We start from the raw sequence: 24,732 nt of genomic DNA on the forward strand, positions 1-24,732 counted from the left end.
TAACATAGGGGTCTTGCAGAAGGATCAAACGCCTGGTATGGGACCCTGTGGATAACAGGCAGCTGTATGTAGGTCAGGCAGGAATCTTGGTTTCCCTGCCTAGTATGCTTTAGATAGGTTATGGCCAGGCCAAGGCTGCAAGGTCCCAGAGGGATCATTTTGCAGGCTTTACCAGATGTTCTCACACCCACAAGTCTGACCTTCACCCTGTCAATCCCCTTCCACTCCCTCTGTTACGTTGGAGATTGCAGGAAACCTCTTTCTCCTGCAATGTTCCTCCAGCAACTTCTACTGAGAAAAGTTAACATAGTGGGCACTTTAAAAGAGAAATGCTTAAAGGAATTCTGTTGTTTATCAGAAAGCATTTATTGAAGGGTTTGTTTGGAGCTGAGAGGCAGTAAGTTGATAACCCACACATCACCTCAAAGTTCATAAGCTCCAGCCACACTGGTTGTTGTTTGAACAACTAGGCATAGTCCCACTTTACGTCCTTTGCATTAACTTTTCCTTCTTCTGGAACACTCTTCCCCTGGGTATCCCCTCCTTTAAATCTTTGCTCAAATGTCACTCTCTCACTATTTTAGTATTGTACCATTCCTCACTCCTGATTATTCCTGCACTATTTTTTCCTTTTTCAATATAGCTCATCCTTTTTTACTATATGGGATAATTTACATATGTATTATGTTTATTGTCTGTTTCTCCCTGACAGAATGCAAGCTCCAGGAAGACAAGGATCTTTGTTTATCAATATCTCCCAAGAGCCTAGAACTGAGCTTGGCACATAGTATTTGTGCCAAATATTTGTTGAGTGACTGAGTGAATTACTGAGACAAACATGAGATATAAAGGGGAAGATATAAAATCATCTAGTTAAAATATATACCCACATCTCTTGTTTTTCCCTACTAGATAAAATCCAAACTCGTTATCAAGATTCAACTAAAAAGTCATTCCTGCTATAATTTGGACACTGATTGCTGCTGCAAGATTGAGCAAGAAACAAGTTTTCCTCCTTTGACGGGTCAGCAGAAGAGGTATTTGATTCTGGTCTGGTTGATTGCTGCCTGCACGTTTTCGGTTAAGCTAACACCAGTGCACTTTAGAAGACTTTGGAAACAGCTGGAAGACAGCATTAAGCCAGCTATAGAGGCATTTACAGGATTCCATGACAAGCACGGAGCCCTTGGAGAGCAAAAATAGACCCGTAGAGCAGAGGTCTTCAGTCTGGAGCAGGCATACTCCTGCACATCCTGGAAGACAGCCCAAGTACACCTGCAGTTTTAAGGAAACGGCTTTCCACATTTCAACTTACATTTCCCTGAAATTGGTCTGCTTGACAACAAGTCTGATTACACAATAGTCCTCCTTCCATTTTACAAAAGAAAAACATCTCTTACATCACAGTTCAAAGAGAAGGACATAGGAAAATACTGGTTTCAAAGAAAACTTTTGAAAAGGTAATCAAGGCATTTTTGTCCATTGACAGATGAATGGAAAACAAAATGTGGTACATACGTACAATGAAATTATTCAGCCTTAAAAAGGAAGGCTGACACCTGCTCCAACATAGATAAACCTTGAGGACTTTATATTAAGTGAATAAGCCCATCACAAAAGGACAAATACTGTATGACTCCACTTACATGAGGTACCCAGAGTGTCAAATTCAGAGACAGAAAATAGAAGGGCTCTTACCAGAAGCCGGAGAGAGCAGGGGGAATGGGGTGTTATGGCTTAGTGGGTAGAGTTTCTGTTTTTCAAGATGAAGAGTTCTGAGATGGATAGTGGAGATGGTTTCACACAGAACTGTACACTTAAAAATGGTTAGGATGGTTAAAAAGAAAACTACCAGGCACGTTAAACCTAGGGGCTTCCTGTCAAATACGTATTTCTGTAAACGATTTGGCTTTAGACAGCGATACTTGAAAGCCTGTATTAAGATACTCTTGAATCACAACGCCAAAGCAGTATGGATTATTTAAAATGCACGTGCCATTTTTTGATGGGCTTTTGAGAACCAGTGGCTAAAACTCACCAATAGGAACTTCACAGTTTAAGATTGTGCGTGCTTTTACACAATCAAATAATATGAAATATTTATTCCAATTATAGTCAATCCACATCTCATTCCATCTAGTAAAAATTTTATTTTCTATTTCCCTTTAATAAAAAAAAATGCTTTATTTAAACTTACACTGAAAAAGTTTCTCTGTCAACTTCAATGTGCGAGAAGGTGTTATAGTTTCCCCCAAATTTTGTAGGCGCTACGCCGGCAAATGCGTCTGGCTTTCAAAGCTCGCGAAGGTGTTGTGCGCTGCCCTGGGTTGGGTTTTTGCGGTTCCCAAGCCGCCGGTACCGCTCCACGCGAAGGCGAGAAAGTGGGCGACTGCGGGAGCGCCGTGGGCCCGCCCCTCCGCGGCGGGGGCGTGGCTCTCCGTGGCCACCTGGCTCTGGGCTCTTCTTCCGCGAAGCGTTTGGTGAGTTCCCGCCAGATGTTGAAGTTTCACTTCCAATCGCCACTGCTGGCTCCTCCTCCCAAGGCCTTTTTCCGAAGCCGAGTCTTCTCCCTCTGGGGAGACGAGAGCGCCAGCAATGGCCCCGCGGCGCAGAAAGGCGACGGGAGCAGCTTCGGAGGCGGAAGCCGCCGCCCCCAGGGTCTCGGCGCCGCGTGTGAAGGGCGCCCCGACCGAGCCTAGAGAGTCCCCGGCCGTCCCTGAGGCCGCCCGGCCCAGCGCGCGGAGGTGCGGCCCCGCCAGGCCGTCGGGATCCCGGAGGGAGAAGAGCGGCCCGGAACCCCAGGAGAAGCGGCAGGTACGCGCGCGGCCGGTACGCGCGCGGGCCGCCCGCGCCGAGGACCGAGTGGAAGGTCCGCCTGCTCGGACCGAAGGGGTGATGCCTCCCGCGGCCCCGGGGCCGCCCCTTCCCAGGCGTGCATCTCGCCGCGAGGGCACCGCGCACTCCGCTCGGGAGCGGAGACCTCAGCCCGGGCCCACGGAGGTCCCCGGCCCGCTGGTCCCAGTCTCCAGTCTCGGGCGCGGGAAGGAGGCGCCCGGCGCCTGGAAGCCCCGGGCGGTATTGGACAAGTTGAGGCTGAGCCGCCAGGAAATCTCTGAGGCGGCGGAGGTAGTGAACAGGCTCACGGACCACCTGCTGCGGAGACTGCAGAGCTGTGAGTCCGAGTTCAAAGGCGTCGCGCTGCTGGGCACCGGGAGCTACTACGAGCGCGTGAAGGTGAGCTGCGCCGCGCCTCCGCTGCAGTTCCCGCGGCTCATATCCACCTCCTACGCGCCCCTCACTTCCCTTCGGAAGTAACTCAGACTCGTGTTCTTTTGTGGTCTGTGACATAGCTGTTTTGTTTCGGCTTCCCATATAGATTGCAAGCTCCATTGTCACAGAACGTTTTGCACAACTTTGAACCCTTATACGGCTGCTCATTTTATTGCTATGGACTCAGTGATACTTGTTTAGCGCAGAAAGATGGTGTATGTATCGGTCTTTGGATCTTAAAACTCTTTTAGCACTGAAGACCACTCATATAATTCCATCTAAAGCTTCTTGAAAGCCAAGTGAGCAAAACTTGCATCAGACTAATCTGCCTGGAGCATGATTCTTACTACATAAATGTCGATCAGTTCTATTATGTGGAGGGTCCAAAGGGAAGAGAAAGTTATTAGTTAGAACTAGAGAACGAAAAGACAGAGAACGGTCTCCCATCAGAACCACTCTCCTTTTTATTTATTTATTTTTTAAAACTTTTTATTTCGTTTTGGAGTATAGTTGATTAACAATGTTGTGTTAGTTTCGGGAGTACAGAAAAGTGATTCAGTTATACATATACATGTATCTATTCTTTTTCAAATTCTTTTCCTGTTTAGGTTGTTACTTTATATTGAGCAGAGTTCCCTGTGCTATACAGTAGGTTCTTGTTGGTTATCCACTTTAAATATAGCAGTACCCCTCTCCTTTTGAAAATCAAGCTGATGGAAGGAAATTCAGTGAAATTTGTTTTATCTAAAACATGTATTGCTTTTAAAAAACTGGTTATAAAAGGTATATACGTGTTCATTGTAGAGTTGACCCACTGCCTGCTCTCAGTAGGTTCCCACAGCACAACAGTATCCCTGCTCCATACCTCTTTCCTCAGCCTCTCCCGTATTTGCCCCTGTTCCGTGTTGATGTCCCTGGAAATTTCAGAAAAGCATATAGAAGAACAGTATTATTCCTGTTTGTTTTATTCACCGTCATTTTGGTGTATTTTCTTCTGTTATGCATACACTTAAATTTCAAAGTTGGATTCCAAACTTTATAATTGGTAAAGGGATCGACAAAAGACACTTCTCATTAACTCTTTTACTTGGATTCATATTGAATCCATTCATGTATTTCCATTCATGTATTTTATTGTAATATTATCAAATTCTAGGTGAAAATCTGGAAGTTTTCTTGTAGAAATTCCCCGTGGGATTTCCAGTTTATAATGTTCTTTTTGTCCATCCCCAGCAGCTCACCCCCGCCTCCCTCTAAGCCACCATCATCTTTCACCTGAATTTTGCCTTTCCAATCTCCTTATTTGCCTTCTTATAATATCTCCACAGAGGCCAGAGTAAATTTTTAAAAATACAAAGCTAAAACCTGGCTTCTCAATGAACATGATGGAATAAAATCTGAACTCCTTTCCAGGATCTACAGGTCCTCGCAGAATCTGAGCCCCGGCCTCCGCTTCAACTTCATTTCATGTCACTCTTCCCCTTGTCCACATGGACTGATTTTTGTTTCTTGAGCTAAAATTTTGAAAGACTTGACAATTCCAAGTTTGGAGGAGATGTGGAGCAACTGAAACTCCCTTGCATTAATGCTGGGAGGATAAATTGTTACTACCTCTTGAAAACTGACATTTTTTTCTAAAGTTCAAGATTTGCCTGTCCTGTGGTCCAACAGCCCCACTCCTGGGCACATATACAATAGCAACGGGTGCTCATGGCCGCCCAAAGGCATATGTAAGAATGCTCAGAACAACTTTGTAACAGTTAAACTCAGAACTATCTGTAGTAGTTAAAAACTGGAAACAACCCAAATACTCAACAACAGAATAAGTAAATCTATTTTGGTATATTCCATTAATTCAGTGGAATACTACACAGAATGAAAAAGAACAAACTACCACTATAGACAGAACGATATAGATGAATCTCACAGCGTTAAATGAAAGAAGTCAGGTATAAAGGGTACCTACTATATGATTCAGTTTATATGATGTTCCCAAACAGGCAAACCTAACCTATGGTATTAGAAGTCGGAGTTCTGGCTGCTCTTGGTGGAGGGTTTCTGGGCAGGAGTGGGAATGCTGCTGGGGATGGGAAAAGGGCAATTTAGGGTGCCCTCAAGGCTCACTGTCCTTACTGGGATTCAACCTTTTTTTTTTTTTTTTTTTTGCGGTACGCAGGCCTCTCACTGTTGTGGCCTCTCCCATTGCGGAGCACAGGCTCCGGACGCGCAGGCTCAGCAGCCATGGCTCATGGGCCCAGCCGCTCCGCGGCATGTGGGATCTTCCCGGACTGGGGCACGAACCCGTGTCCGCTGCATCGGCAGGTGGACTCTCAACCACTGCGCCACCAGGGAAGCCCTCGACCATTTTTCTTGAATAAATCCTCGGATTGTTGCAAGCCTTTGGTTAATTTACAAAGACCTGAAAAAGTTGAATTTGACCTTTTCTGCCCACGTTCTTGTTACTTTTATGGAAAAGTGGATTTTCAGAGGCTTTTACTTCATCCCACTGATGGCACTTCACGTGTTTGTTTCACCCCCATAGTATGTCCTAGTCAGCTTGGGCTGCCATAGTAAAATATCATCGACTGAGTGGCTTAAACAACAGACATTTATTTTCTCATGGTTCTGGAGGCTGGAAGTCCATGATCAGGGTGCCAGAACGGTTAGGTTCTGGTGAGGGCTGTCGTCCTGGTTTGCAGATAGCCGCCTTCTCCCTGGGTCCTCGCTGTGTTTCTCAGAGCATGTGTGCAGAGACATAGCAACCAATCTCACTTCATCTAAGTCCACCAGTCCTATCAACTAGGACCCTACCCTCATGATCTCATTTAACCTTCATTATTTCCTAAAAGCCCTGTCTCCAGGTACAGTTACGTTGGGGGTTAGGGCTTCAATATATGAATTTTGAGAGGACACGGTTCACTGCACAGCACGGTACATCTCAGTTTGGACTAGCCACGTTCACATGGTCAAAAGACATAGGGCAGGGCTTCCCCGGTGGCGCAGTGGTTAAGAATCCGCCTGGCAATGCAGGGGACACGGGTTCGAGCCCTGGTCTGGGAAGATCCCACATGCCACGGAGCAACTAAACCCGCGCGCCACAACTACTGAGTCTGCGCTCTAGAGCCCGAGAGCCACAACTACTGAAGCCTGCGGGCCTAGAGCCCGTGCTCCACAACAAGAGAAGCCACCACAATGAGAAATCCGCGTACCACAACGAAGAGTAGCTCCTGCTCACTGCAACTAGAGAAAGCCCGCGTGCAGCAACAAAGACCCAACGCAGCCAAAAATAAATAAATAAATAATTTTTTTAAAAAAAGACATAGGGCTACCAGATACTGTGTTGAATAGTACAGTCCAATAGCTGTACTTGAAGCATACTCCTAATGAGTAAAACACTTGTGCATTTTTAATGTAGGAAAATAATCATTTATTATAATTGCTGTAATTATTATTGTGGTGATGAAGAAGATTCTTTGAAGTTCTTATTTATTTATTTATTTTTGGCCACGCTGCACGGCTCGTGGGATCTTAGCTCCCTGACCAGGGATGGAACCCATGCCCTTGGCAGTGAAAGCATGGAGTCCTAACCACTGGACCGCCAGGGAATTCCCTGAAGCTCTTAAAATGCTGTGGTTCAAAGACATTAATGTAGTTAGTGTATGACTTGGAGCTCATACTCATTTGGCTGACTGTTAGCTGTAAGGAGAGGGCCCTTGCTCAACTAGCCAGGAGGTAACTACACATATTTTTGAGACCAGTGACAGGGGGCTGGCTCAGTGTGTAGCTTGTAACTTAAAAGGTAGCACCTTAAATTTCTTTAATTTTATCAAGCTTTAATCTCAGGAAAAAACTGGTACAGATTTTTAAAGCTTGCATATTATTTTTAATTGTTTTTAAGAAAATGCGTATAGAACCTACAAACTGAAGCCAATACTCTTCACCTAGCTCCCCTAGTCTCACTCCCAGAGGGTATAAATATTAGAAATCTTGCTTTTCATGGTAGGATTTTAAGTGGAAATTTTAAGAAAAAAAATTGTAGTTGGTTGGAAAATATTCACAAGCAAACACATTGGTGCTATTTTTACTGTTTCTTAGATTTCTGCTCCTAATGAATTTGACGTTATGTTCAAACTGGAGGTCCCCCGAATTCAGCTAGAAGAATATTACAACAGTGGTGCTCATTACTTTGTGAAGTTCAAAAGAAATCCCAAAGGAAATCCTCTGGGTCAGTTTTTAGAAGGGGAAATATTATCAGCTTCTAAGATGCTGTCCAAGTTTAGGAAAATCATTAAGGAAGAAATTAAAAATATTGAAGGTAAGATCTTTGACTTTTGATTCTTAAAGATCTAATCATATCTACTAATTGCCTCTCCTGATCTTTCTTGATCTCCCTGCAGCAGACTGTTGACTACTACCTCCTAGAAACAACTCTTTGCTCTTGATTTTAGTCTACTATATTTTCTTGGTATTCTTCCTAAATGTTGATTGACTCCATTTTGTTTGTTTTTTTGTTTTTTTGTTTTTTTTTTTTTTTTTGCAATGCATGCTTTGAAGGGAGTGAACTGGGAGAAGTGGTAGCAGTTGGGGACACGAACCCATGTCCCCCGCATTGGCAGGCGGACTCTCAACCACTGCGCCACCAGGGAAGCCCTAACTCTGTACTCTTTGATGAACATCTTCCCACTTCTCCCACCTCCCCGCCCCTGGTAACCTCCATTCTACAGTCTGCTTCTCTGTGTTTGACTTTCTTAGCTTCTCCATATAAATGAGGTCATGCACTTTGCTTAGCACAACGACCTCCCGGTTCATCCATATTGTCACAAATGGCAGGATTTCCTTCCTTGTTAAGGCTGAATAATATTCCATTGTCTATATATGCCACAACCTCTTTACCCATTCATCCATCAGAGGACACCTAGGTTGTCTCAAGCATCTTGGCTGTTGTGAATAATGCTGCAGTGAGCAGTGCTTGCTCCCTGGGTCCTGGTGCTCACTGCCTCTCTGTATGACACGCCTCCACCCTCCGGGCTGGGCTGTTGCTGTTTTGTTTTTTTCAGTTTGGCCGTGCCACACAGCTTGCAGGTTCTTAGTTCCCCGACGAGGGCTTGAACCTGTGCCCTCGGCAGCAAAAGCGTGGAGTCCTAACCACTGGACCGCCAGGGAATTCCCGCTGAGGTCTTCTGAATCACCCCTCTCCTCCCTGCTGCTCATCTGGCCTCTTATGTAGGCTTCCCTCCAAACCCCCATACACAAATTTAAATGAAAATTTAATCACAGCACTCCCAAACCCCAAAGTCTTTGGGGGCTACTCGTTTTATATACCAGACAGAATCTTGATAATATACCCCATAATGGGTATCATCAATAAATACTGGCTCAATGAGTAAAACACTGCCTTGTGGGGTCATTTTCTTCTTTAGAACTAATTTTCATCTTACACTTAGTACTTATGGATCTCCAATTATAGCTATGTTATTTTCCCTGTGTTTTTAGAGAAAAGTGGATTGATAAGCCCTTTCTTCTTTATTAATATGTTTAAACAGATACAGATGTCATGGTGGAGAGGAAGAGAAGAGGGAGCCCTGCAGTAACACTTCTGGTTAGAAAACCTAAAGAAATATCTGTCGATATAATCCTGGCTTTGGAATCCAAAAGCAGCTGGCCTGCTAGCACCATGGAAGGCCTGCCCATCAGTAACTGGCTTGGAGCAAAAGTCAGGAACAGTTTAAGACGACTGCCATTTTACCTGGTACCCAAGCATGCAAAGGAAGGAAGTGGTTTTCAAGGTATCTTGACCATGAAGGTTAACTTAAAAGACGTCCATATAAAAGAGTCGTTAATGTTACATACTAGGGCAGTGAAAGATCAACTCGTGCTATTGGCATTTCAAGAGCCATTAGGCTAAACAGGCTACAAGATGGGAGTTTGGTGATAGATGGAATTGAAAAGGGCATAATTGTAATGGTAATGTCAAGTACTCAGCTTTAAAATGTCTACTAGCCCATGTTTGAATGTTGTTTTTGTTTGTTTGTTTTTAATAAAGAAAAGCAAGTACTGGCCTTGGAGTCAGACTGCCCTGGATCTGCATCCTGAGGCTTCTTCCCTTACTAGCTGTGTGATCTGGGGCTAGTTATCGAGCCCTGCTAAACCTGTTTGCTCATCTGTATATGTTTTTATTACACTAAAAAATATACAGATTCCTTCAAACTTGTAATCATCCATAGTTTACTTTATCTAACATAGGAGATTGAATGTCAACTAAGTACAAGTATCGTTACACACAAAATAAACCTAGAAGGTATGTCTTTGCATTGAAGTTCATTTTCAGAATGATACTTCATGAGCATGGCAGGGACTGTATACACATTTCATCATATTTCTCAATACCTCATGTCAAAGCATAGATGCAGTAAGTGCTAAAATAGAAAAAAAATCAATAAAACTACAATATTCCCAGATATCTAAACTATCTACCCAGCATTTTAAATTTATTTAAATATTTTAAAAAGTTATTCATCAATTTCAATTTTGACATTCCAATCAATGAACATGCAAAGCTTTATTTAAAAAAAAATAATTCATACACTGTTGATGGAAGTGTAATACGGTACAATCCCTTTGAGAAAAGGTCTGGCAGTTTCTTAAAAGGTTAAACATATATCTTCCCTAATCCAGCATTAAGTCCATAACACATTTATATAAGAATATATGTACTAGCCCAAATCTGGAAATAGCCCAGAAGTCCATCAAAAGATAATGGATAACCAAACTGTAGTATATTCGTAAAATGGAATACTACTCAACAACAAAAAACAATGAACCACTGATAAGAGGATGGATGAATACTAAAAACATTAAGACAGGTGAAAGAAAACAGAAACAAAGGGTCCATACTGTATTATCTCAATTATAGTAAGTTCTAGAACAAGCAGAATTTATCTATGGTTTTTTAAAAATTAGAGCAGAGGTTGCCTGAGGTGCTGGGGGTTGATTAGGAAGGGACAGGAGAGAACTTTCTGGGGTGATGATAACTTTTTGATGGGGGTTTAAAAAGATCCCACACGCCGCAACTAAAAATCCTGCTTGCCTCAAGGAAGATCCCGCACGCGGCAACAAAGAACACATGTGTGGCAGCAAAGAACCCACGTGCCACAACTAAGACCCAAGACAACCAAATAAATAAATGAAAGAAAACAAAAAACAAATGACACAGGTGTAGTCATTTGTCAAAACTCATCAAATGCTACATTTAAGGTGTGTGCATTTCACTGTTTGCAAATCTTACCTAAAAAATCACACACGCAAATAAATATTGAACTCCAGTTCATAATATTCATGCTGAAGTGTTTATGGGTAAAGTATTCTACTTAGTTCCACAACTTGTTTTATTTTTTAAATTTTTTAAACAAATATTTATTTATTTATTTGGCTGCGTCAGGTCTTCACAGAATCTTTGTTGTGGCATGCAGGATCTTTGGCTGTGGTGCGCAGGCTCCAGAGCACACGGGCTCAGTAGTTGTGGTGTGTGGGCTTAGTTGCCTGGCGGCATGTGGGATCTTAACTCCCCGACCAGGGATCGAACCCGCATCCGCTGCATTGGACGGTGGATTCTTAACCACTGGACCACCGGGGAAGTCCCCATCCACAACTTGTTTCAAAATAACAGTTTTCTTAAAAAAAAAGAATTTATGGATGGATAGATAAATATGTGATAAAGCAAGTATAGCAAAACATTAATTGTAGAATGTAGGTGGTAGGCATGTGAATGTTTACTATAAAATTCTTTCAACTTTTTCTGTATATTTTTGAAGGATTTCAAAATACTAAGTTTAAACCCACTTGAAAAAATTCCTCCAGGTGGTTAAGCTACCCAACTCAGTATGCTTAAATTCATTGTTTTCATTATTGTTTCTAATTTTAGGTATTGGAATTAAATTTTAATTTAGCTTTGTTTCATAAATTTATAAAGCATTCACATGGTTCCAAAGTCAAAGCTACAGAAAAAAGTATTCTTAGGGAAACATAGCTTCCCTTTATGTTTCCTCTACACTCTTCTCTCCTTCTCTGACTGGAAGCCCTATAATTGTTTTCAGTTCACCTTTCATTTTTAAAAAGTACAAGTAAATACATATATATATATATATGTATATATATTCATATGCAACACCCCCTCTTTAAAAAGTACTTTTCTATTTTCACTTAATAAGATATCTAGGTTATCACTCCATAGCTCTGTGTAGAGATAGCACTCGTTCCTTTTTTAAAAAAAATTCTATACTGTTTTTAAAGGTTACTTTCCATTTACAGTTACTACAAAATATTAGCTGTACTTCCCGTGTTGTACACTACACCCTTGTAGCCTATCTTATATCCAGTAGTTTGTATCTGCCCCTCCCCCCCCACTGATTACCACTCATTTGTTCTCTATCTGTGAGTCGTCTTCTTTTTTGTTATCTTCACTAGTTTGTTTTATTTTTTAGATTCTACATGTAAATTACGTCATACAGTATTAGTCTTTCTCTGTCTGACTTATTTAACTTAGCATAATGCCCTCCAAGTCCATCCATGTTGCTGCAAATGGCAAACTTTCGTTCTTTTTTATGGCTGAGTAGTATTGCACTGTATATATATACCGCGTCTTCTTTATCCATTCATCTGTTGATGGACACTTAGGTTGCTTCTGTATCTTGGCAATTGTGAATAATGCTGCTGTGAACATTGAGGTGCATGTATCTTTTCGAATTAGTGTTTTTGTTTTTTTTGAGCACCCATTCCTTTTTATAGTCTGTTTTCACAGCTGGTCAAGGAATAGTAAATCCATATCTAATTTTGCTGGTATTGCCAAAATCACCTCCGTGCAGAATTCACCAATTTGCATTCCCACAGAAGTGTATGAGAGTTCCCATTTCACCCTCAGCTTTAACAACAGAACTCATTAAACCCTTTGGAATTTTTGCCAATAATCCAAAAAGAGAGAAATGATACTTCAACATGGTTGTTTAAAATAAACTTTTAATTTTAGAATAGTGTAAGATTTGCAGAAAAAGTACAAAGATGATATAGAGAGTTGCTGTATACCGCATACCTATTTCCCATTATTAGCATCTTACATTAATATGACACATTTGTCATAATTAATGAACCAATATTGGTATAGTCTTGTTAATTAAAGTCCATACTTTACTCAGATTTCCTTGATTTTTACCTAATGTCCTTTTTCTGTTCCAAGATCCCATCTAGGATAACACATTGCATTTAGTTGTCACGTCTCCTTAGACTCCTCTTGACTGTGACAGTTTCACAGTCTTGCCTTGTATTTGATGACCTTGACAGTTTTGAGGAGTACCAGTCAGATATTCTGTGGAACGTCCCTCGTTTGGCATGTGTCTCATGCTTTTCTTGTGGGTTAGACTGGAGTTCTGAGTTTGGTGGAGGAGGACCGCAGAGTTGAAATGCCATTCTCATCCTATTACATCAAGGGTACATCGTGAGTATGACTTAGCACTGCTGGTGTGGACCTCGATCACCTGGCTGAGGGAGTGTTTGCCAGGTTTCTCGACTGTTAATATCCTCTCTTTCCCCCTTTTCATACTGTGTTATTTGGAAGGAAGTCACTGTGCACAGCTCACACTTAAGCTCACCTCTTTATTTTTTTTAAATTATTTATTTTTATTCGTTTGTGCCGGGTCTTAGTTGTGGCTCATGTGCTCCTTAGTTGCGGCATGCGAACTCTTAGTTGCGGCATGCATGTGGGATCTAGTTCCCTGAGCAGGGATCAAACCCAGGCCCCCTGCATTGGGAGTGTGGAGTCTTAACCACTGTACCACCAGGGAAGTCCCTAAGCTCACCTCTTCAAGAGCAGAGTATTTACACAAATTATTTGATATTCTGCATTGGAGATTTATCTCTTCTCTCCCATTTTTTTGGTGCACATCTCCATTTATTTAGATTTCCTCTAATACCTTCCAGTGAAGTTTTTTGTGGGTTTTGTGGTGTTTTTTTTTGTGGTACGCGGGCCTCTCACTGTTGTGCCCTCTCCCGTTGCGGAGCACAGGCTCCGGACGCGCAGGCGCAGCGGCCATGGCTCACGGGCCCAGCCGCTCCGCGGCATGTGGGATCTTCCTGGACCGGGGCACGAACTCGTGTCCCCTGCATCGGCAGGCGGACTCTCAACCACTGCACCACCAGGGAAGCCCATCAGTGAAGTTTTTGAATTTTCTCCACAGAAAGTTTATATGTCTTTTGTTAGATTTACGCATAGACAATTGTAACTTTTTATTATGAAAAATTTTAAACCAATAGAAAAGTAGACTGAAGAATATATTGAACTCATGCATACCTGTCACCCAGCTTCTTTTGTATTTTCTACATATACAGTTATATCATCTATCAGTAATGATAGCTTTCATTTTTCCTTCTCTTACTGTGCTTGCTAGGGTAGCCAATGCATGTTGAACAGAAATAGGGATAGCACACAGCCTGCCTTCCTGATTTCAAAGAAAAAACTTCTACATTTTACATTAGATTATCATGTTGCTATGGTTTTTTTTTTATAATCTACCTGTTATTAGATCAGGTTTCCATCCACATTTAACTTACTGAGAGGTGTTTTCTTTTAATGATGAATGAATGTTAAATTTTATTAGCTGTACTTTCTGCTTCTGTTGAGTTGATCATATGTTTTTCCCCTATTCTGTTAATGTGACAGATTATATTGATTGATTTTTAAAATTATAAACCAATTTCTGATTAAAACAAGATAGTGATAGGATGGTCAGAGCTTAAAAGAGCTATCCATGGTTAAAACTTGGGGAGAAGGGGGAGATCATTCTATTCTTACATAAACTCGCAAAAAATAGAAAAAAAGGAAATGTTCCCTGGTTCATTTTACGTGAATACCCAAACTTGCAAGGATGGTATAAAAGGATAAACAAAAAACTTCAATCAATCAATTCAAATTATTATTGAAACAAAACGTCAACAGACTGTATTTAGCAATATATGAAAGGTAATACGTCTCACCATGGCTAAATGTATTAAGCCCTGAGTTCTCCCCCCAGTTTTTTTTCTATCTTGGCACATTGTTTGCTTGTTCAAATCACTTGTTTTAATATGTAATCACATTATTTATCTGTTCACTTCTTTTGGTCTATCTCCCTCTAGAAATTTTTCAGGATGATATTTTAATGATGGAAATCATTTAAATATTGTGTTGTTTATATTGTTTGTTTTTGGTAAAGTGCTTTTCTATTTTTCTTTTGGAAATTAAGAAGAAACATGGCGTCTGTCCTTCTCTCACATTGAAAAGGAAATTTTGAAAAATCACGGACAATCTAAAACATGCTGTGAAATTGATGGAGTGAAATGTTGCAGGTAACCTCCTTATTTTGTGAAATGACAGATTATCAATAGAATGCTTAGTTCTTTGTTGACTCCATAGTTTAAACCTGAAGATGATCATTGCTGGCTTGAGTCCTGGGGGCAGTGCATGGCTGGATTGACCTGGAGTATTAGAGTGTAAGAATGAAACCAAGGAAGCCAGGTCCAAGGGACTAAGGAAGAGTGTTGTTAGAAGGCAATGATGGGACTTCCCTGGTGGTCCAGTGGTTAAGACTCTAAGCTGCCAACACAGGGGGCCCGGGTTTGATCCCTGGTCAGGGAACTAGATCCTGCATGCCACAACTAAGAGCCTGCATGCCACAACTAAAGGATCCCGCACGCGGCAACGAAGATCCTGCGTGCGTGCCACAACTAAGACCCAGCACAGCCAAACAAATAAATAATTAAAATTAAAAAAAAAGAGAAGGCAGTGCTGGGGAGCATAGTCCTGAGCCTGGATTATATGGATGTAGATGTATGAAAGTAGGACAGAGCGAAGGGTGTGAACACTAGTCGTGACGAGCTGTGACAATTGGATTTGTCTTAGTGTTCTGGTTGCTTCAAGGTAATGAATATTAATGTTGCATAATGGGAGGAGACCAAAGGACCACTCTTATTGGATGCTGGTGCTTGCTTTGAGGTGGTTTGGCTGTGTTGAAGGCCAGGGACTGACCAGGTAAATTTGAAACAACACTGAGAGATGGGTAATTATTTTTCTTGGTAGCATAGGCACCATAAAGAACTGAGCTTGAAAAGGAATCATTCATTTGAGTTCCTAAAGTTGTCTGGAATAAGGATCACAAAAGTTAAAAGGTTAAAACAAGAATGCCCAATGTGCAGGCACAGGAAGTTCTTTAAGGCTTCATATGCAGGCTTTGAAGCAAGGATTAAGAAAAATATATTGTTGATTAGGCTTAGTAATTTTATAAACGTTAAATTTTGTCAACTGCTAAACAACTGGATGATTAATGTAAACCAAAATAAGACAAAATCATTTTATAAAAATTAAAACAAGATTTTTCTAGGTACTAAATAACTGGATAATATAAATATCTGCCGGTTTCATGCAGTTGAATTAATCCTGATAGAATAAAACATTTAAGCCAGGAACGGGGAAGAGGAAAGGAAAAAATAGGTTCTTGAAACTTTAAAGCATGTATTTGAAAAAATAATTAAGTTTTAGAATGACTCTGTAATTATATTATTTATATATATTGGGTTGGCCAAAAGGTTCGTTCAGTTTTTTCCGTAAGATGGCTCTGGTAGCACTTAGTTGTCTTTAACATCATTTGAAACAATTTTGTTAGATTGTATTGACAGCTGTCATATCAATGTGCATTTAAAAGAAAGCTTATCAAAGTCGGTGAATTTTTGTGTATCCATTTTAATATTGAAGATGGAAGGAAAAAAGCAACATTTTTGGCATATCATGCTTTATTATTTCAAGAAAGGTAAAAACGCAACTGTGAAACGCAAAAAAAGATTTGTGCAGTGTGTGGAGAAGGTGCTGTGACTGATCGAACATGTCAGTAGTGGTTTGCGAAGTTTCATGCTGGAGATTTCTCGCTGGACAATGCTCCACAGTTGGGTAGACTAGTTGAAGTTGATAGCGATCAAATCGAGACATTAATTGAGAACAATGAACGTTATACCACGCAGGAGATAGCCGACATGCTCAAAATATCCAAATCAAACATTGAAAATCATTTGCACCAGCTTGGTTATGTTCACTGCTTTGGTGTTTAACTTATGGGTTCCACATAAGTTAAGTGAAAAAACCTTCTTGACCATATTTCCGCATGCGATTCTCTATTGAAATGTAACAAAAACGTTCCGTTTTTAAAACAAATTTGTGACGGGTGATGAAAAGTGGATACTGTACAATAATGTGGAATGGAGGAGATCGTGGGGCAAGCAAAGTGAACCACCACCAACCACACCAAAGGCTGGTCTTCATCCAAAGAAGGTGATGTTGTGTATATGGTGGGATTGGAACAGAGTCCCCTATTATGAGCTCCTTCTGGAAAACCAAACAATTCCAACAGTACAGCTCCCAATTACACCAACTGAAAGCAGCACTGACGAAAAGCGTCCAGAATTAGTCAACAGAAAATGCATAATCTTCCATCAGGATAATGCAAGACCTCATTTTTCTTTTTTTTTTTTTTTTTTTTTTTGCGGTACGCGGGCCTCTCACTGTTGTGGCCTCTCCCGCTGCGGAGCACAGGCTCCAGACGCACAGGCTCAGCGGCCATGGCCCACGGGCCCAGCTGCTCCGCGGCACGTGGGATCCTCCCGGACCGGGGCACGAACCTGTGTCCCCTGCATCAGCAGGCGGACTCTCAACCACTGCGCCACCAGGGAAGCCCAAGACCTCATATTTCTTTGAGGCGAAAACTGTTACGGCTTGGCTGGGAAGTTCTGATTCATCCGCCGTATTCAGCAGACATTGCACCTGCGGATTTCCATTTATTTCGGTCTTTACAAAATTCTCTTAATGGAAAAAATTTCGATTCCCTGGAAGACTGTGACAGTTCTGGGACCTGGAACAGTTCTCTGCTCAAAAAGATAAGAAGTTTTGGGAAGATGGAATTACGAAGTTGCCTGAAAAATGGCAGAAGGTAGTGGAGCAAAACAGTGAATACGTTGTTCAATAAAGTTCTTGGTGAAAACGAAAAATGTGTCTTTTACTTAAAAACCAAAGGAACTTTTTGGCCAACCCAACATCTTTATTGTTTTCTGTATCTATATGTATTATAATATCTGTATTGTTTGCTATATCTCTTATGTTTTTCTTGTAAGATACCTAAAGTTCTTTGTGGAATGAAACAGGTTGTAAAGAAGTAAAAATAAATGGTTTTCTTTTTTATTCAACAGGAAAGAGTGTTTAAAACTAATGAAATATCTTTTAGAACAACTGAAAAAAAAGTTTGGAAACCGAAAGGAACTGGATAAGTTCTGTTCTTATCATGTGAAAACTGCCTTCTTTCACATCTGTACCCAGGACCCAGATGACAGTCAGTGGCACTCCAAGGATTTGGAGCTCTGCTTTGATAACTGTGTGACATACTTTCTTCAGTGCCTCAAGACAGAACAACTTGAGCATTATTTCATTCCTGAAGTCAATCTCTTCTCTCGAGACCATATTGACAAGCTAAGTAAAGAATTTCTGTCAAAGCAAATTGAATATGAAAGAAACAATGGATTTCCAGTTTTTGGTGAATTTTGAAATTATATTTTTAAAAAGAATCAAGAATTAGAGTGACTTTATAATCATTGAAATGCATCACAGCAATGATTGACTAAAATGATTATTCAGCTCTCCGTTTCTCTTCATAAACTCTAATCAATATAAAAGGATGGATTATCCTAGGAAACAGATTATTCAAGGAATAAGAAGCAAAGGAGTATTTAAAATATAAAAGCTTTACCAGAGTGTCATGAAAAGAAGGACAAAATACATATCACCTCAATTAAAGTCATCAAGCACTGACTGAACACCACCTCTCACCTAGCACAGATGTGTGGAAGGAGGCAAGGTCATTGCCTCCACGAACTGGTAGGTTTTGTTTAACATACAAATATGTTTGGAAGCCATGTCCTGTCCTATGTGTTAGGATAGGTAAGAAGGAAATGAAAAAATAGGTTCTGTGTGTCCTGGGAAATTCTTAATCTTTCATAGAAAAATATAGGATACTTTTCTACACATGGCTAAATATAAAACATAACTTACTTTCTTTTAAGTAATACTTTTATATGTATTTCTGAAAAGGCAATACACACATGGTACAAAACTCAAAGAAAAGGGTATGGTATAAAATGCCATCCTCTCTCCTCTGCACTTAGGCAGCATTCAACTTGAGGCAGTTGCTGTCTGTTAACTTTTTCCTATTCAGATATTTTGCACATTTTCTTACTGGCTTTTTTTTTATTGTTTTCTCATTGTCATTTTGTTGTCATTCTCATATCATGAATAACTTCTGTGTAGACTGTCTACACCAATTTTTGTGTCTTCTAGTGCGAAAGGTTTTAAAATTAAAATATTGAATGTATCAGTCTTCTTTATGCTTGTGCATTTTTTGTTATCTTCAACAAGCTAATGTGTTTGAACGTACTAAAAGTTGGACATTTGGAGGAGAGTTTTGGGGACAGTGTATGATAAATAAATAGAAACTTAGGCAAACAAAAAAATCCAAGCTACTTTTAACTCCAGGAAAAAATGAATGTGTGCAAGAAAACTAATCATAGTCTAATTTGAGAATATTACTCAACTGTAAGTATTTGTGAATTCAAAGTAATATTATAACTATTGACTATTAACCTTATCAGGATTATGAATAGTTACATGGAGAGGATAGGGCCTGAGTGCTTGTGAGTGACGGTGGTAGAGGGGGTTGGACTATATTCGTTTCCTACTGCTGTATAACAACTCACCACAAACTTCGTGGCTTAAAACAGTACACACTTATTATCTCACAGTTTCTGTGGATCAGGATTCCGGGCATGGTTCTGCACAGGGTCTCACAGGGCTTCAGTCAAGGTGTCAGTTGGGGCTGCAGTCTTATCTGAGGCTTGACTGGAGAAAGATCCACTTTTATTGGCAGTATTCAGTTTCTTACAGTTTTAAGACTGAGAACTTCGGTTACTGTTGGCCAGAGATTGCCCTCAGCTGCTAGAAACTGCTTTCAGTTCCCTGCCATGTGAACTCCCAGCATTGGCAGCCCATAACATGGCAGCACTTCAAAGCTGGGGGAGAGGGAGAGACTCCAGCAAGAGGGTGCAACAGTCTTATTTAACATAATTACATACACATGATCATGTACATTCCATAACCTTTACCATATAGTTGGTTGGAAGCAAGTGATTGGTCCCCCCCATGCTCAAGGGGAGGGGAATCACTTAAGAGTGTTATGTCAGTGTAAACAACTGTATAGTTGGGGGAAAACACTACCCACAAGACTACTCTCACTTCTGACATCAGTTGCAGTTTCAGGAGATTCTCCAAATCATTCTCAGGTTTGATAATTCACTAGAAAGAACTCAACTGAAACCAGTATACTCATGGTTACAGTTTATTACAGGGTAAGGCTATAGGTTAAAATTAGCTAAGGGAAAAAGCACATAAAGCATAGTCCATGAGGGTACCAAACACAGGCGTTCTATTCTTTTTTCCCTGGGGAGCCATGGATACGTTTTATCTCTTGGCATCAATGTATAACAATACACATGGAATACTGCCGACCAGGGAAGCTCACCTAAGCTGCAGTGTTCACAGTTTTTATTGGAGCTCAGTGGTTGGCTTGATTTAATGCTGTTTTTCAGTTTTGGTATCAGTTATCTTAGCTTTATGAGTTGAAGAGTTTTTCAACTTTTCATCTTTTATTTCCAGAGGGTATGCCAGATTTACCCTCTTGAAAGCCCTTGATTACTTTTCCTGTTTCTTCTGTTTTATCTATTCAGCTTAACTACCTGAGTTAATTTTACTAATTTAGGAAAATATAGTCACACTTGTGAATTCATATTTGACATTACAGTGTTCTTACTAAAGAATCAGCTGTTGGTTTTCATTGAACACTGTATTTTCTAATTGTTAATTTCTGGTTTTACCTTTCTTCCTTCCTTTTCTCCTATCAGTCTTCCTATCAGTAACACCAGGAAATTATTAGTGCATAAATGAATAACGTAGGATTAGGTGATAATTATAACTAATTATACACAAATATAAATAATAAATGTTAATATGAGTAATTATCATATAGGGAACAGAAAACTGTACACAAAACTATAAGGGGAGGTAGGGGAGCATGATTAGTCAAAGAAGCTTTCATGGAAATCAGTTTACCTAGGATTTATTTTAGCATGGAGCGCTACGCTAAAATGTAAGAAACAGCTGTCGTGTATTTTTGTCCCATGAATTCCTTTTACTGTTTCATTTCAAAGTAGGTTAAGTATAAGAAAAGTACAAGGGACTTCCCTGGTAGTTCGGTGGTTAAGAATCTGCCTTCCAATGCACAGGATGCGGCTTCAATCCCTGGTTGGGGAACTGGGGTCCCATATACAGGGCAACTAAGCCTGTACGCCGCAACTACTGAGCCTGTGGGCCTCAACTAGAGAGCCTGTATGCCACAAACTACAGAGCCCATGCGCTCTGGAGCCCACGCACTGCAACGAAGACCCCTCGTGCTCTGGAGCCCACGCCATAACTAGAGAGAGGCCCGTGCACCACAACAAAGACCCTGCTCACAACAAGAGCCTGCTCACCACAAGAGCCTGCATGCCGCAACGAAGATCGCGTGGGCCGCAACTGAGACCCAATGCAGCCAAAAATAAATAAATAGATAAATATTTTTAAAAGTACCAAGTAAAAAACTATTTGATAACCACAAACTTAAAGGGCTACTGAGAAAGACACATCAGCTTGTCTTTTATCATAGAAACAAATTTACTGTGTTAACAGCATCTTTTTCACTACTATGACAACATCTGAACAAGCTTTAAATGCTTTAAAGACTGACCTTAATATAGCAACATTGTAGGAGACAAAATTTATTTTTATTTCTTTAAATAAAGATAGTAAAAAGTGAAATTTTAATGCTACAGTCCTTAAGATCCATACAAAATTTTCAACTCAAGGTTATATTTGATTTTATGAAAGTATAAAATATTGAATTCTACATTAAAAAAATTTTTTTAACATCTTTATTGGAGTATAATTGCTTTACAATGTTGTGTTAGTTTCTGCTGTATAACAAAGTGAATCAGCTATACGTATACATATGTCCCCATATCTCCTCCCTCTTGTGTCTGCCTCCCACCCTCCCTATCCCACCCCTCTAGGTGGACACAAAGCACTGAGCTGATCTCCCTGTGCCATGCAGCTGCTTCCCACTAGCTGTCTATTTTACATTTGGTAGTGTATATATGTCCATGCTACTCTCTCACTTTGTCCCACCTTACACTTCTGCCTCCCCATGTCCTCAAGCCATTCTCTATGTCTGCATCTTTATTCGTGTTCTGCCCCTAGGTTCTTCAGAACCTTTTTTTTTTTTTAAGATTCCATATATATGTGTTAGCATACGGTATTCTTTTTCTCTTTCTGACTTACTTCACTCTGTATGACAGACTCTAGGTCCATCCACCTCACTACAATAAAAATTTCGTTTCTTTTTATGGCTGAGTAATATTCCATTGTATATATGTGCTACATCTTTATCCATTCATCTGTCTATGTGCACTTAGGTGGCTTCCATGTCCTGGCAATTGTGTATAGAGCTGCAATGAACATTGTGTTACATGACTCTTTTTAAATTATGGTTTTTTCAGGGTATATGCCCAGTATTGGGATTGCTGGGTCAAATGGTAGTTCTATTTTTAGTTTTTTAGGGAACCTCCATAGTAATGAAAAAGGAGAAGTTACAACAGACACTGCAGAAATACAAAGCATCCTAAGAGACTACTACAAGCAACTCTATGCCAATAAAATGGACAACCTGGAAGAAATGGACAAATCCTTAGAAAGGTATAAGCTTCCAAGACTGAACTAGGAAGAAATAGAAAATATGAACAGACCAATCACAAGTAATGAAATTGACACTGTGATTAAAAATCTTCCAACAAACAGAAGTCCAGGATCAGATGGCTTCACAGGTGAATTCTATCAAACATTTAGAGAAGAGCTAACACCCATCCTTCTCAAACTCTTCCCAAAAATTGCAGAGGAAGGAACACTCCCAAACTCATTCTATGAGGCTACCATCACCCTGATACCAAAACCAGACAAAGATACTACAAAAAAAGAAAATTACAGACCAATATCACTGATGAATATAGATGCAAAAATCCTCAACAGGGGTTTCCCTGGTCGCGGAGTGGTTGAGAATCTGCCTGCCAATGCACGGGACATGGGTTCGAGCCCTGGTCTGGGAAGATCCCACATGCCGCGGAGCAACTAGGCCCGTGAGCCACAGCTACTGAGCCTGCGCGTCTGGAGCCTGTGCTCTGCAACAAGAGAGGCCACAACAGTGAGAGGCCCGCGCACCGCGATGAAGAGTGGCCCCTGCTCGCTGCAACTAGAGAAAGCCCTCGCACAGAAACGAAGACCCAACCCAGCCAAAAATAAATAAATATTTAAAAACAAAAAATCCTCAACAAAATACTAGCAAACAGAATCCAGCAAGACATTAAAAGGATCATACTCCATGATCAAGTGGGATTTATCCCAAGGATGCAAGGATTCTGCAATATATGCAAATCAATCAATGTGATACACCATATTAAGAAATTGAAGAAGAAAAACCATATGATCATCTCAGTAGATCCAGAAAAAGCTTTTGAAAAAATTCAACACCCATTTGTGATTAACACTGTCCAGAGAGTGGGCACAGAGGGAACCTACCTCAACATAATAAAGGCCATATATGACAAACCCACAGCAAACATTATTCTCAATGGTGAAAAACTGAAAGCATTTCCTCTAAGATCAAGAAGAAGACAAGGATGTCCACTCTCACCACTATTATTCACCATAGTTGCATATTCAACATATTCAGCATAGTTTCCTAGCCACAGCAATCAGAGAAGAAAAAGAAATAAAAGGAATACAAATTGGAAAAGAAGAAGTAAAAATGTCACTGTTTGCAGATGACATGACACTATGCATAGAGAATCCTAAAGATGCCACCAGAAAACTACTACAGCTAATCAATGAATTTGGTAAATTTGCAGGATACAAAATTAATGCACAGGGCTTCCCTGGTGGCACAGTGGTTGAGAGTCCGCCTGCCGATGCAGGGGACGCGGGTTCGTGCCCCGGTCCGGGAAGATCCCACATGCCGCGGAGCAGCTAGGCCCATGAGCCATGGCCGCTGAGCCTGCGTGTCTGGAGCCTGTGCCCCGCAACGGGAGAGGCCACAACAGTGAGAGGCCCACATAACACACACAACAAAAAAAATTAATGCACAGAAATCTCTTGCATTCCTGTACACTAACAAGGAAAGATCAGAAAGAGAAATTAAGGAAACAATCCCATTCACCATGGCAACAAAAAGAATAAAATACCTAGGAATAAACTTACCTAAGGAGGTAAAAGACTTGTACTCAGAAAACTATAAGACACTGATGAAAGAAATCAAAGATGACACAAACAGCTGGAGAGATATACCACGTTGTTGGATAGGGAGAATAAGTATTGGGAAAATGACTATACTACCCAGAGCAATCTACAAATTCAATGCAATCCCTATCAAATTACCAACGGCATTTTTTACAGAAGTAGAACAAAAAATCTTAAAATTTGTATAGAGACACAAAAGACCCTGAATAGCCAAAGCAATCTTGAGGAGAAAAAAAGGGAGGTAGAGGAATCAGACTCCCTGACTTCAGACTGTGCTACAAGGCTACAGTAATTAAGACAATATGGTACTGGCACAAAAACGGAAATACAGATCAATGGAACAGGATAGAAAGCCCAGAGATAAAACCAAGCACCTACGGTCAACTAATCTATGACAAAGGAGGCAAGAATATACAATGGAGAAAAGACAGTCTTTTCAGTGAGTGGTGCTGGGAAACTGGACAGCTACATGTAAAAGAATGAAATTAGAACACTCCCTAATACCATACACAAAAATAAACTCCAAATGGATTAAAGACCTAAATGTAAGACCGGACACTATAAAACTTGTAGAGGAAAACATAGGAAGAACACTCTGACATAAATCACAGCAAGATCTTTTTTGACCCACCTTGTAGAGTAATGGAAATAAAAACAAAAATAAACAAATGGGACCTAATGAAAACTTGAAAGCTTTTGCACAGCAAAGGAAACCACAAACAAGACGAAAAGACAACCCTCAGAGTGGGAGAAAATATTTGCAAACAACTCAACAGACAAAGGATTAATCTCCAGAATATATAAACAGCTCATGCAGCTCAATAATAAAAAAACAACCCAATCAAAACATGGGCAGAAGACCTAAGTAGACATTTCTCCAAGAAAGACATACAGATGGCCAAGAGGCCCATGAAAAGATGCTCAACATCACTAATTATTAGAGAAATGCACATCAAGACTACAATGAGGTA

At 40.5% G+C, this 24,732-nt stretch overlaps 1 protein-coding gene across 1 annotated transcript; it reads left to right on the plus strand.

Annotated features, from left to right (window-relative positions):
* The first annotated feature begins 703 nt into the window (after positions 1-703).
* Positions 704-18,701, plus strand: CGAS (cyclic GMP-AMP synthase). The gene is made up of 5 exons (XM_067702775.1): positions 704-3,234; positions 7,366-7,585; positions 8,814-9,056; positions 14,541-14,643; positions 17,527-18,701. Exons 1-5 carry the CDS (start codon positions 2,596-2,598, stop codon positions 17,876-17,878), a joined length of 1,557 nt encoding a protein of 518 aa, XP_067558876.1. The 5' UTR covers positions 704-2,595; the 3' UTR covers positions 17,879-18,701.
* Positions 18,702-24,732: the final 6,031 nt, after the last annotated feature.

Source organism: Pseudorca crassidens, chromosome 13 (genome assembly GCF_039906515.1).
Source record: "Pseudorca crassidens isolate mPseCra1 chromosome 13, mPseCra1.hap1, whole genome shotgun sequence".
Lineage (NCBI taxonomy): Eukaryota > Metazoa > Chordata > Mammalia > Artiodactyla > Delphinidae > Pseudorca > Pseudorca crassidens.